This window comes from Amblyraja radiata, chromosome 34, assembly GCF_010909765.2.
Source record: "Amblyraja radiata isolate CabotCenter1 chromosome 34, sAmbRad1.1.pri, whole genome shotgun sequence".
NCBI lineage: Eukaryota > Metazoa > Chordata > Chondrichthyes > Rajiformes > Rajidae > Amblyraja > Amblyraja radiata.
Window position 1 is genome coordinate 17,224,497 of NC_045989.1, and position 16,920 is coordinate 17,241,416.

At 42.7% G+C, this 16,920-nt stretch overlaps 1 protein-coding gene across 1 annotated transcript in view; it reads right to left on the reverse strand.

Annotated features, from left to right (window-relative positions):
- adam10 (ADAM metallopeptidase domain 10) overlaps positions 1-16,636 on the reverse strand; it is a 95,237-nt gene extending 78,601 nt beyond the window's left edge. The window contains exons 1-2 of the mRNA XM_033050636.1: positions 16,392-16,636; positions 1,411-1,561 (exon numbers count right to left, since the gene is read on the reverse strand). Coding sequence (XP_032906527.1) covers positions 1,411-1,561; positions 16,392-16,458 — 218 coding nt within the window. The 5' untranslated portion in view covers positions 16,459-16,636. The remainder of the gene's footprint in view (positions 1-1,410; positions 1,562-16,391) is intronic.
- Positions 16,637-16,920: the final 284 nt, after the last annotated feature.

Below are 16,920 nucleotides of genomic sequence, written 5' to 3' on the forward strand. Positions count from 1 at the left end.
GAAGTTTAGATTTGCAAAGGAGTGAAAAGATATTCTAGATTATCTAAATGTTACTAAAATTCTGTGTGTAGGCGTGAGTGCGTGACGTTTCAAAACTCCGCCAAAACGGTACACGATAGCGCTACAATTTTTGGCCCACCTCACTCACCATTATCCTGGGATGTAAAAGGGACAAGTTTCGTTCGGATTTATGTTTTATTTTAAAAGTTATTGACATTTTAAACTTTACAAAAGCCACTTTAACACTTTTCCACTTGTCCTTCCCGTCAGCTGCGTCATAACGACGTCACAGTGGGATCCCTGAATCTCATTTTACATTTTAAAAATCTTGATTTTAAAAAAAAATCCGTCTTAATCAAATCTTCCGTTTTCATTAACAGCTAAACATTGTGTTTAGGTTTTTTTTTTTTTTTTTTTAATTGCAATATTCACTGATAAATTGCGATTTTCATTGTGGGGGTGGGGGAGGGAGGGAGGGAGTGGGGGATAGTGCGAGAGGAGGTCAGTGGGGGAGGTGAGGAGGGAGAAGGGAGGGGAGAGGGGTTATGGAGGGAGGGAGTGACTGAGGGTAGGGGAAAGGAGAAGGAAGGAGGAGGGTGGAGGAGGAGGAGAGAGTGCTGGGGGATTAGGGGGAATAGAGGTAGGAAAAAGGATGGTGAGGTAATGGAGGAGGGGAGGGGGAAGAGAGAGAAGGGGGTGAGGGGAGGAAGCAGAGGAGGATTTGTGGAGGGAGAGGGAGGATAATAGAGGAGGGGAATAAGGGACTGAAGAGGGAGAGTGAGATGCGTTCACATTGATCTTACATTTTACAAGTTATTGCCATTTTAAACTTTAAAAACGTCAGCTGCGCCTGCGCATTTGGGGGCTTTGGGCGAGTGGTGGAATTTTGCATTGGGGAACGGGACCCAACGGGTCCGCACTTGGTCTAGTGTCTAATTTAAAAGACAACTGGAGCAAACTAACTTCTGATTAAAACTACTTTGTTGCTCAAGTATTAAAATTACCAGCATGATTGAACATTTAAAAATAGAGGCCAATACTTAGCACAAAATCTGTCCTTTTCCGCTGGACCTTCACTCCCAAAGATTAGTCTAAGCACTGCATGCTTCCAATGCAATAATGGATGCACTAGAGATCCGAATAATTCATTCAATTCTTCTCAGCAGTGATGAATCAAAACACTTTTGGTAAAACCAGACTCGATATAGGTTAAAATAGATACTAAAAAAAAAGACTAGAAATCTTCATCCTCCCTTCTACGCCCATAAATATATGCAATAACTTCAAAATCTAAATTAACTACATGGATTATATATATTTTTTTTTAAAATAAAGATATTATACCAAGTTCTGACAAGGTAATTGTTTTTAAAGAAAGACAAAATGAAATTGCTCGTGCTTGTTACATACCGGCCATGTGCATGGAAATCCAAATGCACAAACTTGTCTTCATGCAAAATTGATCTCTTGGCACGTTGATGTTTCTGATGCAGTACATCTGTGTCATACGATAAACCTTCATAATGTCTAATGTACTTATTCAACGGATTGCCCAACTGCCCTGTGGAACAAACAAACTATTAGTTGTGCAATCAAAACCAATAGCCATTAAACAGGGCAACTACCAAGTTCAGAGTGTCCCACAAGTACACAAGTAATTGATTGTAGTAACATAATAAACTGGACCAAACTAAAATATGCTGAAATTAGTACTCCAACCTAAATATGTATTATGCATTCAAGAACCAATTGGATGCTCAAAATATATTCCTGCTTTCCGATTATTGGAGTAGGTACTATATTGCACCAAATACATATTATTCATGTTCATCATGCCCCATGTCTAGTTTTCTGCTGGTGACAAGTTTTCACCTGAACAGAAGGCTCTGTTTAAGGAGTGATTATGTTGCCAGCATGACTTTGTCAGCCAGTTGAAGTCCCACCCGAAAGCTGTTGAAACAGTCACCGAAACCAAAATGTTCAAAGGATTTTTTTTTAAATGAATAAAGTTAATTAAAAAACTAATTCATATTAGTACAATTAAACTAAAAGATCAGTTAACATTTCCATACAAGATTCATGTCTCCTATTTACCAACAGACCACTGCATTTGTGCCAAATTACGCTGGTTACCTCGGCAAAAATGTGTTGATCTACAAGGGTGCATGACTTGTGGAGCATGGATTTCTGAAAGCCAGAACTGAACTGCAGTGGAAAGCTGTACTTGTGAATATTGATTCATTTGTATTAAAGTCAGCAGAAGAAAGAAATTTTCAATTTTCAAACAGTGTCTCTGTCAACTTGTTTTTTATTCCGTATAAAACTCATCTATAATAAAACAGTAAATGCCAGAAACACTTAACAGATCAGGCAGGCAGGCAGCATTTGTGGCGGGGAACATTTTTTTTTTTTAGCATTAGAGTTTCAAAGAACAAACTGCTGGAGGAACTCAGCTGGGCAGGCAGCATCTGTGGAGAGAAGTGGACAGATGATATTCCGGGTCAGGACCCATCATCGTACAAATTGTAGGGATGACAAGAAAGTGCTAAACAAAAAAACAAGATCAGAGGCTAAAGTATTATATGCAGGAGAGGAAATTGTCAAGGGGAAAGTGGATAAAAGGATAATTTCAAACTTAAGTAGCACTCAGTGGACATAGGAAATCCAAATCAATAATGCATTTTTCCTTTCTGAATAGTAAACAAGTTGTTATTGGCATTCATAGCCAATTGAATGTAACACAAAGTATCCCATTTTATTGTCTCTGCCTCGTTTCTTCATCTATATTCTTTTAAAAGTCAAGCTGTACTGTACCAGCAGTGCAGATGACTCTTTCTAAAACAAACAATTCACACGGTGACTGATCACAAGGGAATTTTGGGAGTACAGAAGCAGCAATAAATACTGTAATTTCATCTTATTACATCCGAACAGCCACTTAGGCCTCGATACAGCTGTCAGAAAGATATTTCATAAAAATGAATTTCTAACCACATATACATATATAGTTTTTTGAATTATGTAATATTTCTTAATCCAGGAAACCAAGTAGTCAAAACCAAAAGGTTGCATTTTTGTTTGCTTTGTCTTAAAACTATTGATATCTTTGACATTACAAGAAAAACATTAAGTTAATCATGTCAAGTTTGTCTTCAAGAATAAAAATTTAAGTAAAAATTCACTTGGCCATAAACAGTTTAGGAGCCTGAATGGGAAAGCACAAATTTGAAGAGGTAAGATGGGCTTGTTACATCTCTGATTCCATAATTGAAATGTTAGTCAGTAGTACATTGCCTACTAGAAACACCCATATTTTAAAATCCATAAACAATAGTTGTTCTAGTACGTCACGAGGAAGTGCATGCAATACACATCTTTTCCTGTTTTGCTTAGTAAATTACTCGATTTGTTGACTTGCATTAAATAGTAAAAATATTTGGGTTAAAATGTTGATTACATTGCTGGAATTGTTACCATTACAGGAGCTATTACAACAGCTTTGGGATAAGTGATCTACGATTGGACATACGTGTCAATGTTAATTCTATGTTCAAATGGGATTTAAAAGGGCGTTAGGCGATGTTGCTGATTACATACTATGTGTGTGGAGCGTTCTGTTGGTGGACATTAACAGAGCTCTCACAAAACAAACTGTTGGAGGAAATGTGGGTCATGCACCATCTGTGGAGGGAAATGGATGGTCAAGTTTGGGTCGAGACCCTGCCTCTGGAGTGCTGACATGAATTGCCCATTTGCCACCACAGATGCTGCCTCAGCTACTAAGTTGTTCCAGCAGTTCATTTTTTGCTCCAAATTCTAATATCAGACATCTCCTGCTTCCAAAGAGATTTCAAGTTCATAACCTTGGAAACAATGTAAGGTGTGGAATCATTCAGAGAAGCCAACTTTTCAACGTGGAAATAGTTAGTGGCATGTTCAGAGCATGCAAGTAATGAAAATAGCTGGAGAGTTCAGGAGTATTGGGAGAAATAAATCAATGTCTTTGAATTCAGCAGAAAACAGTCATTGAGTGTGTGCCAAATTTGAGGGCCTTTCATTATTGAGGCACTGCGAAATGTACAGCTATTGGAGAGCCAGAGTTATAGATGGGTGAAGCACAGAAAACTGCCCTTCAGCCCACCACATCCATGACAACCTTTATGCCCATCTATGTTAATCCCATTTGCCCATATTAGGTCAACATACTTTTAGGCCCTATAACAAGTGTCTGTCTAAATGCCCCTTAAACTCAGAGATCATTTCCGATTCTGCCACCTCCTGTGTCATTGCATTCCGATATTAACCACCAGGAGAAAAATAAAATTACACTCACACCCCCTTTAAAACTCCTTCCTCTAACATAAAACCCATGGCCTCATATTTTTGAAATTCTGATCATCCATGCCTCTCAACATCTTATATAGATCAATCAGGTCACCTCTCAGCCACTTTTGCTTCAGGGAAAACAAACCAGCCCATCCCATCTCTCCCCGCTAATGGAATCGTCCAATGTGAGGCAACTTGGAGTCTGGTAGAATGCCAAGAGATTGCAGGTGAATAAAGCTTTTAATCTTCAATGCAATCTAGGGCGGGGATAAATCAATCAATATCGCCAGCAATTAATCAGAATTCAAAGTAACTTGCAGCATTACTGGCATGGACTTCAAATAGGTTCTTGCTGATGGGATACAGTGCATCGTGTTAGCATACAGTGGCTACCCAGTCACATGCAATGCAGAAACTAGCTATTTTCTGTGAAGCTGCAAAATAAATACGTTTTCACAAGCTGTTATGCATTAATGCAATGGGATCACACCCTCCTCTATGCCGCAAGTCATGCTTTATCATGCTGGTATCATCACACCAACATGGCAGACTTTTCATGACTCATTAACTACTTATAATTTACTTTTCGATGTCCAACATTCATGACTACTGCAGGTTGACCTTTTAGATTGTTAAACAAGCTAAAGTATGATTATGAACAAAATTTCTTGCATATGAATATACAATGGAAGTGTTAAAACAGATAGCAAAAGGTTTTATGGCAAAATTATATCCAAATCTGACCTTTACCCAAGCCAACAATGATCTCTTTTCTTGCAGACTTAAAGCCCTGTCCCACTGTACGAGTTCATTCAAAGAGTTCGCCCGAGTTTGCCCTGATTCGAACTCGGAGATTTACGGTAATGGCCGCCCGTCGGTACTCGGGGCTCTCGTGGACATTTTTCAACAAGTTGAAAAATCTTCACGAGTCTTCCAGAACTTACCGCGTTTCCCGAGTACCTGCCGTTAGCATTGCGAGCCGCTAAGAGACGTCCCCGAGCTCTGACGTACCCGCTACGTTCATTCTCCATGCTTACCGCGTTTCCCGAGTACCTGCCGTTAGCGTTACGAGCCGCAAAGAGACGTCCCCGAGCTCCGACGTACCCGCTACGTTCATTCTCCGTGCTTACCACGAGTTTGATTTTTTTTTTAAACTAGGGAGAGCACTTGAATGAACTCGTACAGTGGGACAGGGCCATTAAAGTTCTTTTAGAACTATATACTGTGTCCTCCATAATGTTTGGGACAAAGACCCGCCATTTATTTATTTGCCTCTGTACTCCACAATTTGAGATTTGTAATAGAACAAATCACATGTGGTTAAAGTGCACATTGTCAGATTTTATTAAAGGGTATGTTTATACATTTTGGTTTCACCATGTACAAATTGTGACGTCTACTTTCATTTAATGAAATAAAAAGTGTGTATAAAAAAGAATCAAGTTAAGATTTCCAGAAACTTCAACATACATGCAAATTATAAAACTTTTTGTAGCAGTACAATGTTTTTTTCTAAGAGATACCAAGCTGTCAAATGGTATTTTATCCATTCCAACTAAATTAGACAATGTCTAACTCATGAGAAGGCTGGGCAAAACCAGTCTTATTGTGAGCCAGACATTGTCTAATTTAGCCATTCAAGATTGAGCCTGTTTATTGGCAACTGGTTAGGGCCAAGCCTCATTTCCACACTTTGAATAATCAAATAAACCAGACAAATTTTAGTTTTGCTCCCATGATGTATAAATAACGCATGCATCTCAGTTACATTACTTAAGTCAAATAACCAGTGCAATGTGAGGGGTTTGGAGTGAGATGGGGGGTGATGAAGAAAGAAAAATAGGGGAAATATCACAAAGAATAAAACTATATCACAAAGAATCTATCACTTGCACCTCCTCCAACCTCATCTACTGTATCCACTGTTTCAGGTGTCAACTTCTCTACATCAGCAAGACCAATCGCAGGCTCAGCGATCGTTTCGCTGAATACCTCCGCTCAGTCCGTCTTAACTTGCGTGATCTCCCGGTTGCTCAGCACTGCAACTCCCCCTCCCATTCCCAATCTGACTTTTCTATCCTGGGCCTCCTCCATTGTCAGAGTGAGGCCCAACGCAAATTGGAGGAACAGCACCTCATATTTTGCTTGGGTAGTTTACACCCCAGTAGTATGAACATTGACTTCTCTCACTTCAAATAGCCCTTGCTTTCCCTCTCTAACCCCTCCCCCTTCCCAGTTCTCCCATCAGTCTTACTGTCTCCGACTACATTCTATCTTTGTCCCGCCCACTCCCCGGACATCAGCCTGAAGAAGGGTCTCGACCCGAAACGTCACCCATTCCTTCTCTCCAGGGATGCTGCCTGTCCCGCTGAGTTCCCCCAGCATTTTGTGTCTACAAAGAATTAACTCTCTGACGTGATGAGTGGAAAAATTCAAGCTACAAATTCTAAAGGTCAATTATAATGTGTCAATCTATTCGAGACCACAATGCTAGGTCAGAAGCTGCTTTATTGCACTTGATTTCTGGCCTTTCAATCAAGTTCATGTTTTATCTAAAACAATTTGCAATGAGATACTAGATTTGCTCAGACTCATTCAAGATGAGCACAAGTGGCAGGAATTAGAAACTCCAACCATCCTGTATCTACAGCTGAGAAATTGAGATTGTTTAGCATCCGGCTCACTAGAACACCAGTCGCACATGTTCTTTAAATTCACCTGGTTTCATGGAAGATTTATTACGCAGCCATGTAACATCCAAAAATAGCCAAATTAAAAGCATTTTTGAGTATTAATAGGAGCAATATATATTGCCTTGTATCCCATGTAACTCATTTAACAATTTAACCAACAACATAGGCCAAAAAGCTGCATCAATCCATGTGGATTGACGATGAGATTTTTCTAAATCAATCTTGGTGATTTCTTTGTAATCCACAAATTTCTATGGCCTATATAAAGTTAGCTTCAATGCACGACAACAAATTTCTGCCATGATAATCTTTTTAAGACACAAGCTCCTACACAGTAGCAGTGACAGAACACAACAAAGCGTACGTACAGATTGAGATCTTAAACCGCCCGAACATGAATCAGCATGTGGGTTTCAACTGAATCATGTGTCATTTCCAGGAAATACTAACATTTTCCACTGCATGAAATTAGCAGATCTGTTTGTTATCAATGCTACATTGAAAAGGAAAAAAGTACTTGTCCATTGTGTCAGGAACTCATGCAAGCAGAAAGTGTTTCACTCTTATGAAGAATGGTCATTTGTCATCATGTTCAAGAAAGAGCATTTAAATGAATGTAGTAACAAGGAACTGCAGATGCTGGTTTACAAAAAAGGACAGAGTGCTGGAGTAACTCAGCGCGTTAGACAACATCTCTGGAAAATACAGACATGGTTTGGAAATGTTTAAAGGGATATGCGCCAAACGAGGGTAGGAAGGACTTGTAGACGGGGTATTATTGTTGGCGTGGGTATGATGGGCCAAAGGGCCCATTTCCACGCTGTATAACTCTATAACTCTCTGAGCACTATGCTACACAACTCCATGTCGCGCTGATTAAGAAATTACTTCAGGTCATGTTCTGACCTGAAACATCACCTATCCATGTTCTCCAGAGATGCTGCCTGGTCCACTGAGTTACTCCATCATGTTGTGTGCAATTAAATGATCATCCAGCTGGTTCACAGCCAATTCCCACAAATCACATGAATAATCAAATAACCTGTTTAGTTCCTGGTGATTGGAACATCAGCAGAACTCATTGTATCCAAATATTTACACCATTTGAACAAGCAGCCCACACCTCACTAATACTTCTGCAAACAGACAGCAACTTTGACAGAGATCTCACTCACACAGCAAAGTATTGATATGCCAGTCTTGATCAAGTATTCAAGCCGATAAATCAGTCTTGAACCTAGTCTTGTGTTTCAAATTACTAATAACAGACTCATGATGATACAAGAATGAAAAGCAATAACATAACGATTTCTACTGCTCTCATTCCCAATGACATCAATGGTAAGACAAACCACTTCAAGAACTCAATAAAATACTGCAAATGGTCCTGATGGCATGCGTGGATGCAGCTTGGCACAGCTGTGACATCGCATTGACACATTTTTTTTACAATTGTGCTTGACATCTTCGATGGAGGAAAAAACAAAAGAAAGACCAAAGCCCCCAGTGCAACCCATCCAGTTCATAGTCATCATGACAGGGCTTCAGGAACAGAGGCTATCCCCAATGAAGATTAAAAACTCAATGGTGAAGAGAGTTCAGTAACCACAATCTCATATCCTACAGAAGTGGAGAATATACTCAGGAACCTCACAAGCTGCAATTGTGAAAAATCCAACTGCAACAAAGACACAGGAGTGTCTCAGCAATGGGAATATAACCACCAGCTTCCTCCTTCCATGACCTGCTCCCTGAAATGAACTGCAAATTCCTTCCACCAAGACAATGGACAGGGCTTTCACCGCTGACAATTCCTTGAAAAATACAGGGAGCAGCACATCCTTTTTTTTTTTTTTTTTTAAACTCACTGAAGCCCATGTCTCCATCAATGAAGGACAGCCGAATTGAAACAGGATTGGAGACAGGCTTCAAACTAAATATGACAATGGGAGGGCTCTGAAAACTGGATATTTAATAAATCTAGAGGAAATGATTGAGTAGTGGCATAGCACGAAAAAGAAATTGGTAAGCCAAGTGTAACAGCGTAGAGTGAATATGCAAACAAAAGCATGCAGATCAGAACAAAGTAAAAGCCCTGAAAGTATTTATTTAAATGCATGAAGCATTTGCAGTAACATAGATGAGTTGACAGTACACAGCAACATACGAGTATGACCTGATTGTAGGGTGACCAGTACTGGCTGCTCCAGGTTATCTAAGGTTCCAGAAAAGAAGGCAGAAAAGATAAAAGGGACAGACTAGCGTCATTAATAGCAGGCAGAAGATTAGTATTGATCCTGATAGTGAAGACAGTGGGATAGTAATGTAGAATCAGGACTGGGATCGGAGGTGTTGAGAAAAAGATTACCAGGTAAGCAGAGAGAAAAAAAAAACTTTAATGACACACTCAAACCCTCTGTGAATGAAACAACACACCTATTGACCCGCGGTAATCCCCAACTTGCAACCACTCAAAACAGAGCAACAACATTAGGGGTGGTATTCAGGTCCATGGCATGGCTCAAGTCCATGCTTTCAGAACACCCAGAAGCCCTACATAAACAGGAGAAATACACTATAAACCACAAATCCACCTACTCCATGAAGCATCTCCTGCCCCATCTGTGTTCCCACACTAGCCTCGTCTGTCTTGCTGTTGAACACAGAAACAGAATGAACATGCATTATCTCGGATTCTAAGAGACAACCTCCAAAAAATGATTACCCCAATATCCAAAGCACTTGACTAGGCCTGTTAAGTTTTAGGCAATCCTTGGAGCAAACCTTAACAAATGCAGAAAGATTTTTTTTAATTTAGTTCTGGAACGGTTTTGAAGTGATATCACAATTTTTCATAAGACTCCAATAGTCATCTGTCTTATTATTATTATTATTATTATTATTATTATTATTCAGAAAACCTGGGGTTCAGCAACTGATTCATTATGTGATGGTTCAGAACTTCCTGTCTCTTAACATCTGAGCAATTATAAATGCAATTCCTAGAAGTTACATATTCAATGATCCAAAATATTTATTGTTGGACAGCTGAGAATGGAGTGCCAACTAGGCATGCCTATTATTTCTGATGGAAAAAAAAAATCAATCTTTATTTTTCGACACCTCCAGCGGGATCCCACCACTGGTCACATCTTCCCATCTCCTCCCCTTTTGGCTTTCCGCAGAGACCGCTCCCTCCATAACTCCCTGGTTAATTCGTCCCTTCCCACCCAAATCACCCCCTCTCCTGGTACTTTCCCTTGCAACTGCAGGAAATGCTACACTTGTCGCTTTACCTTCCCCCTCGACTCCATCCAAGGACACAAGCAGTCTTTCCAGGTGAGGCAGTGGTTCACCTGCACCTCCTTCAACCTCATCTATTGCATCCGCTGCTCTAGGTGTCAACTGCTCTACCTCGGTGAGACCAAGCGCAGGCTTGGCGATCGCTTCGCCCAACACCTCTGCACAGTTCACATTAACCAACCCAATCTCCCGGTGGCCCAGCACTTCAACTCCCCCTCCCATTCCGTATCCAACCTTTCTGTCCTGGGCCTCCTCCACGACCAAAGTAAGTCTCACCGCAAATTGGGGGAGCAGCACCTCATATTTTGCTTGGGTAGTTTACACCCCAGCGGTATGAACATTGACTTCTCCAATTTCAGATAATCCTTTCTTCTTCCCCCCCCCCCCCCCCCCCCCCCACATCAGTCTGAAGAAGGGTCCCGACCCGAAACGTCTCCAATTCCTTCGCTCCATAGATGCTGCCTCACCTGTTGAGTTTCTCCAGCATTTTTGTCTACCTTCGATTTTTCCAGCATCTGCTGTTCTTTCTTAAACAGTCTGTTTTTTTAATAACCATCTTAGACCAGTCAGAGAAATTTAACTTGCATGAATACATACATTTCTGTGCAAAATGTATTATTTCATGCAGTATAGATTTTATATTTGTCTGTAGATATTTGAAATGGAAAACCTAAATAAGCTTAAAATGTTACTTCAACGCCAAGTTACACATCTTGACAATTGCCTCTTATTATGGTATGGAGCGTTAAAACTCAGATTTACAAGCAGCCGTATCCTGCTATATTGGGTGACACCTCTTAAACTTGACAATACATGCTGCGAATCTCCAAGATGAGCGACAGCACATGAACAAAGACTCTGGAAAGGATGACTCTGTCATAATTCCACGCCGATTAGTTTGGCTTCAGTCTTCTGGAGGTCAAGTGGGTACAAGGGGCATTTCCCACCTTCGAAGGAAATGGCAATCTGCTAGGCAGTCTTATCTGCATTTGTCTTTAAGTCTGTTTGCAGCAGTTGGAAAGTGTGCTGGAAACAAGCCACTTTGCAGATCTCCTGTTCAGGAAACGGCTGGTGCCAAATTTGAAATCAGAATTAAAAACAAAATAGATGGAAAACTGCAAAAATATACATATTTTTAAAACAAACAGGTTTCATACAAGGAACAGGTAGCAAATTAACCCTTTGGTTGTAAGTCCAAGCCATAGGCGTGTGTTACCCCATTATTAGCCATTGATGTATGCTGAGGTAAGCTCCATTCATACTACATACACTCTACCTTTACTTGGCTGCTTTTCCTTCAACAGATCAATGCACGCTACTCCAAAATTATAACCACATTGAGCAAAACAATCATCCCCACATCACTGCCAAGAAAAAAAACTAATGTATAAATGAATATTGGCCCCAGCTAGTTTCAATGTAGGTGTGACATTGGTGACACTGACAGAAAACAACTGTGGGCACTCCAGGCAAAGCCACTTCCAGGAGAGGTTCAGTGTGTTCAATTACTCCAACATGTGCTTACTTAATGGGATTTCTGTTGACAGTACACCAAACATTAGAGCTTATCCGGGAAAGTATATGAAGCACCATACGGTATAAAACAGCACGGCAGGAGATGAAAAGGTCTGGAGCAAAGGTGAAGCAACTGCAAATTGAAAGATGTTTTTTGGGGAAAGTAGATACAAATATAAAAAAAGGGACAGGCATCAGCTTAGGATGCCATATTCCCCACTGCAGGTTTAATAGACAGCCAGAACACCATTTCTTCAGTGAAACCAGGGAACGGAAATTGCATTTTATTTGAATAGGGTTTTTTTTACTTAGGAAAACCAAAATAATCTTTCCATTGTAGCAATTCATTGGATGTAGAGCAAAGTTAAGTGACGTGTAAAGGGTCATTTCTTCCAACTTCTGTACATTCAAATATATCTTTCAATAAATAGATGCAGTTAAATGTTTAGTGGTGTCAATAAAGTGATGACGCATACTGCTGATAACCAAATGATAGAAGCCTTTTCAAAATGTCATTGCTTAATTACACTGAGGATTCAACTATAGTTTGTAAAATAAATTCATTTAAATTCACTAGAAAATGTGTTCCTAGAAATTTTGCAGAAGTGAGCTTGGCTGGGAATTCAGAACTCATTCCCCAGCCACTCTCTCATAAATAAAAGGAGACAGCCAATGGTGCAAGCCAGCAAAGGAATTAATTTCCCTTCGTACCAAACACAGTTTTTAAAAAAGCCTGAATACTAAAGAGAGCGATTATCAAGATAAAATTCTAACCGAGGTTAATAATTATTTCTCTAAACTCATCTGAATTCTATGCTGACAAGAGACTGCAGATGCTCGAATCCAAATCAGAATACTGGAGGAACTCAGCACACCAAGCAGCATCCGTGGGGGGAAAATAGGTGCAAACAGACATCGCAAGTCTGAAGAAGTTGACGCAAAACGTCACCCATTCCCTCTCCAGAGATGCTGCCTGACCCGCTGAGTTACTCCAGCATTTTGTGTCTATCTTCGATTTAAACCGACATCTGCAGTTCTTTCCTACACATCGCGAGTTAACACCTAGCATCAGGACTGAGATGGAACAGGAAACATTACCAGTATATAGCAGTAAGGGGAGGGGGGGGGGGGGGGGGGGGAGGGGGCAAAGAGAAACAGGGATTGGTAATAGATGTAATCAGTTGGGGAGGACATAAGGGGCAGATGGAAGTAGGTGGAAGGGTTGGGGGAGAAAGGATGATGGATAGATAGTTGGGTTGGGTGGGGTGAGGGTAAGAGATAACAAAGGGAGAAGAAAACTAGGTGAACAGAGGAGTGTGTGTGGGAGGAGAGCACTGGAATGCAGTTTGCCCAAAATCAGAAGATTCAACGTTCAGTTCTAGAGGTCGTAAGCAACCCAAGTAGAATAGCAGATGATCGTTCACATTGTTTAGGCCTGTCGTAGCAATTGACAAAGCAGAAGACAGACAGGTCAGTGTGAGATTGGGAAGGAAAGTTAAAATGATGTACAACTAACTGGAAGATTGAGGTGGTTGGTGCAGACAGCACACAGATGCTCTGCAAAATGGTCGCCTAGACTATATTTAGTTTCACCCTTGTAGAGATCTTCACAATAAGCCAGTTCGGTATTCCGACTGCGCATGCACAGGTCATAGGTCACTCGGGCTAAACACTCGCGGCGGCCGTGCCACTGCATGGGTGCAGACCTGCGTCTCAGCAACGGCTGGGCCGTCCCCGTCCCCTCCCGAGTGTCCCGTCGGGGAAGCGGCCCCGGGCCGGAGGGAGCGAGGAAGGGGTGGGGCGCCGGCTCCAGCTCGGCTCTGCCCGTCGCAGCGGCGGCCCAGGCAAGAAGCACCAAGTCCAGCTCAGGCAGAGTCAAGCTGGGGCCGGTGCCCCCCCTCCTAACTGGCTGTGGGCCTTGGCCGACACTCCCGTCCGTGGACCTCTGGATAGAAGACCTTCCTTCAGACTTCCTACACATTAGACTTTTGCGCCGTGGTTGGGATGGATGGGGGCAGGGATTTCGATGGGTGCAAGGAACAAATGACCTAAAGTTTGCATTGAGTGAACTGAGTGTTCTTAACGTCCTTGTCGTACACTGGCATTTTGTGAGAGTGATTGGATCCCAGCTTCAGCTCAACCAACGTTGGTCAAATTATTCACAGGCGGCGGGGGATCAGGAGCTGATGTGAGGCATCGGCGTTGCTCTGGAATCCTAGTCGGCCACCGCCGAGCAGCGGGATCGAGGAGACAGCGCCCGAACCTGGAGTAGAGGCGTCAGTTCATCCAGTGGCGAGCAGAGAGGCACCAGCTACTGCAGGCCACTCACCTGTCGGGCGCCGAATCCTCGATCCCGGGATCCAACCACTCTCACGAAACGCCCGGTGTACGGCGAGGACGGTAACAACACTCCGTTCACTCAAAGCAAACTTTAGGTCATTTGTTCCTTGCGCCCGCAGAAATCTCCAGTGCAGTCGAGACGAGGGGGTTCTGAAGTTGCATTCTCTCGATTGAGGACATTTTCTCGACTCTCCTAGAAGCAACGAGCCATGACTTTGCATTGTCTGTCTAACTGAAACCTCTCTTCCCCCACCTCTCACCATCTCTCCCACTCACATCTACCCCCCTCTCTCTCTCTCGCGCTATTACACCCTGCTCTCCCTACTATCATGCACCCTGTTCGCTTTTTAAAATTCTCAAATGACCTTTGAAAAATCCCACGATTCCATGCGTTTTTCGGAATACCGAACTGGCTTATTACAGAACTAAGAATCAAAAGTATTTCATTGTTATATGTACTGACAGTAGAACAATGAAATTGTTACTTGCAGCAGCATGTGTGGCCAATTATTAAATTACAAGTCAAATATCAAGTCATCTGCCTTGTAAAGATGTTTTTCAGGTGGAAAAACTTCAGCGAGGATAAACCATAACAGCAGTAAGGGAAGGCAAAATGAATCCTTGGGGAGTTTTATTTCCCTGCAATGAACAGAAAGCTAAGACATGGGTAAGAAATAGAGGGAACTACACATAACCCTCCAGTCCAACAACCACCTCAGAGCCAGAGGTGTGTACCACCATCATTCTTGTCTGCACTGCAAGATTTGTCTAGATACTATTCAAATGTTAGGTTGAATTTAGAAAAACACATACATCCACTTATCTCTTACACACAGCAGGAGGAAATGGACACAAAGAGGATCATTCACTTTCACAACACCCTGAACCGTTCACGTTGTTAAAGATTGATAGCTGTGAAACCTAGTGAATTGCGTAATGTTGCTTCTTTGAGCGAGGTAAGATGCCGACTTACATGTAAAACTTCTACATTTGCCCATTAAAACCTTTGGACACAGCCTGTCATCATTGCGGTTTTATTGCCTCTTCTGCACATTTATGATGATAACCCAAGTCAAAGAGCAAATCTCTTCATTTACCGAATAGATAACGGGACTGTGGCAACAAAACTATATATATATTACTGTACATGACAAGTGCAATAGAATATCCGCCATTAACATGTGCTCCTCCAACCTCAACGATGTCGGAGTGACAGACGGGAATAGTAAAAATCATTTTAAAATACATTGATACCTTCCCTAGGTAGGACAACATCTTACGGGTGAGCAAAACTAAAAGATAAATAGGTAATTGGCATGAATGTCGAGAAAGTCCGACATGTAAACACACGCAAGAATCGGTCCGTTTCCTGGAATTGCTTCGAACTGGATCTCATCACAGGGTGTGGACATGCACCAGCCGCTGAGATGACCTAAACCAATACTGCCCGGGGGAAATATTACTGTGCAAGAACCAAGCGCCGTGGAACAAGAGCCATCAGACTGGAGTTTACGACTAATGATTTGGTCACAGAAATTTAGTGCCACTTCTCACGTTCCTTTGTAAGCTGTGTACGGGGATATCTTCTTTCCCCATCAACTAACGTTACAAACCGATATGATCTTACACAATTATAATCGCGTTGAAAACCTCGATCATGGACATAAATAATGTATTTTTTTTAAATCACTCAATTGCCTGCTGTAGCCTAATGTTTACCCCCCCAGAATAAACACCTGTCTGGATCCTAAACAAACTGCAGTCTATCTTTGTTTACCAGCACAAGCCCTTTTACATTAATACACTAATTAAAATTTAAAATGCACACGGTGTGGATGAGCCGAGAGTGCTCCGCCAGAATGTCACGTTAAACCCCACACGTTGGAGCAAGTGATGGGGGGAAAGGGGGTGGAAGGCTGGCCGTGCAACAGGAGGGAGCTGGGGTAACGGGGGATCGGGCCGAAGAGCTGCGAGAGCCGGGTGCCGGTACTCCGGCTCAACCCGCTGCCAAGGGAACAACACGGCCTCCAACGTGGGTGAGAGGGCCGGGGTGGGGACACTCCAGCGCCCGGGCCAGGCGCCGTGCACCTCCCGCAGCCACGGCACGGAGAGCGCCGGGCTTTAGGCCAAGGCCTCGGAGTCCGGTGATTCCCTGGGCGGGAACCAAAAAAAAAGCATTGCATCACAAGCCCGCCGCTGGACAGCCTCTCTTACCCCGCAAACTCGATGGCCAGCACAGCAGCAGCGCGGCTCCGAACCACCGCATCGCTGGAGCCCGCATCCCGGGGCCTCCTGTCCGCCTGGCCTGGCCCGCCCTCCCGGCGGGATTTGATCGCCGACGCGCAGCCCGGCTGCCCAGCAGCGTCAGCGGCTCTCGGAACCCCTCGCCCTCGGTGCTAAGCGAGCGCCAGCTGCCGGTTCCTGCCTTCCTGAAAACGCCGCTCCCCGGCCCATCCCGCCCCCGCTGCCAGATAAGGAGCCCGCTAGCCCTTAAAGGCGCCGCGCCCAGCTCACAACTGCACTCGTTGTTGGACCTGCTCCAGTCGGAAAGCGCGTTGCCTCTGTCCTCGCCCTTTGTAAACACTGTACATGCAGAGAATGAGGTAAAACTGAATGAGAAATACAATCGCACAGCTCTCCCAGACTCACTGCGAACGTGAAATAGGAGCAGGTGGGCCATTCGGCCCGTCAATAGTGTTTAATTGTTATAACATCGAGATCTAAATAATGACGTTCTTGCTTT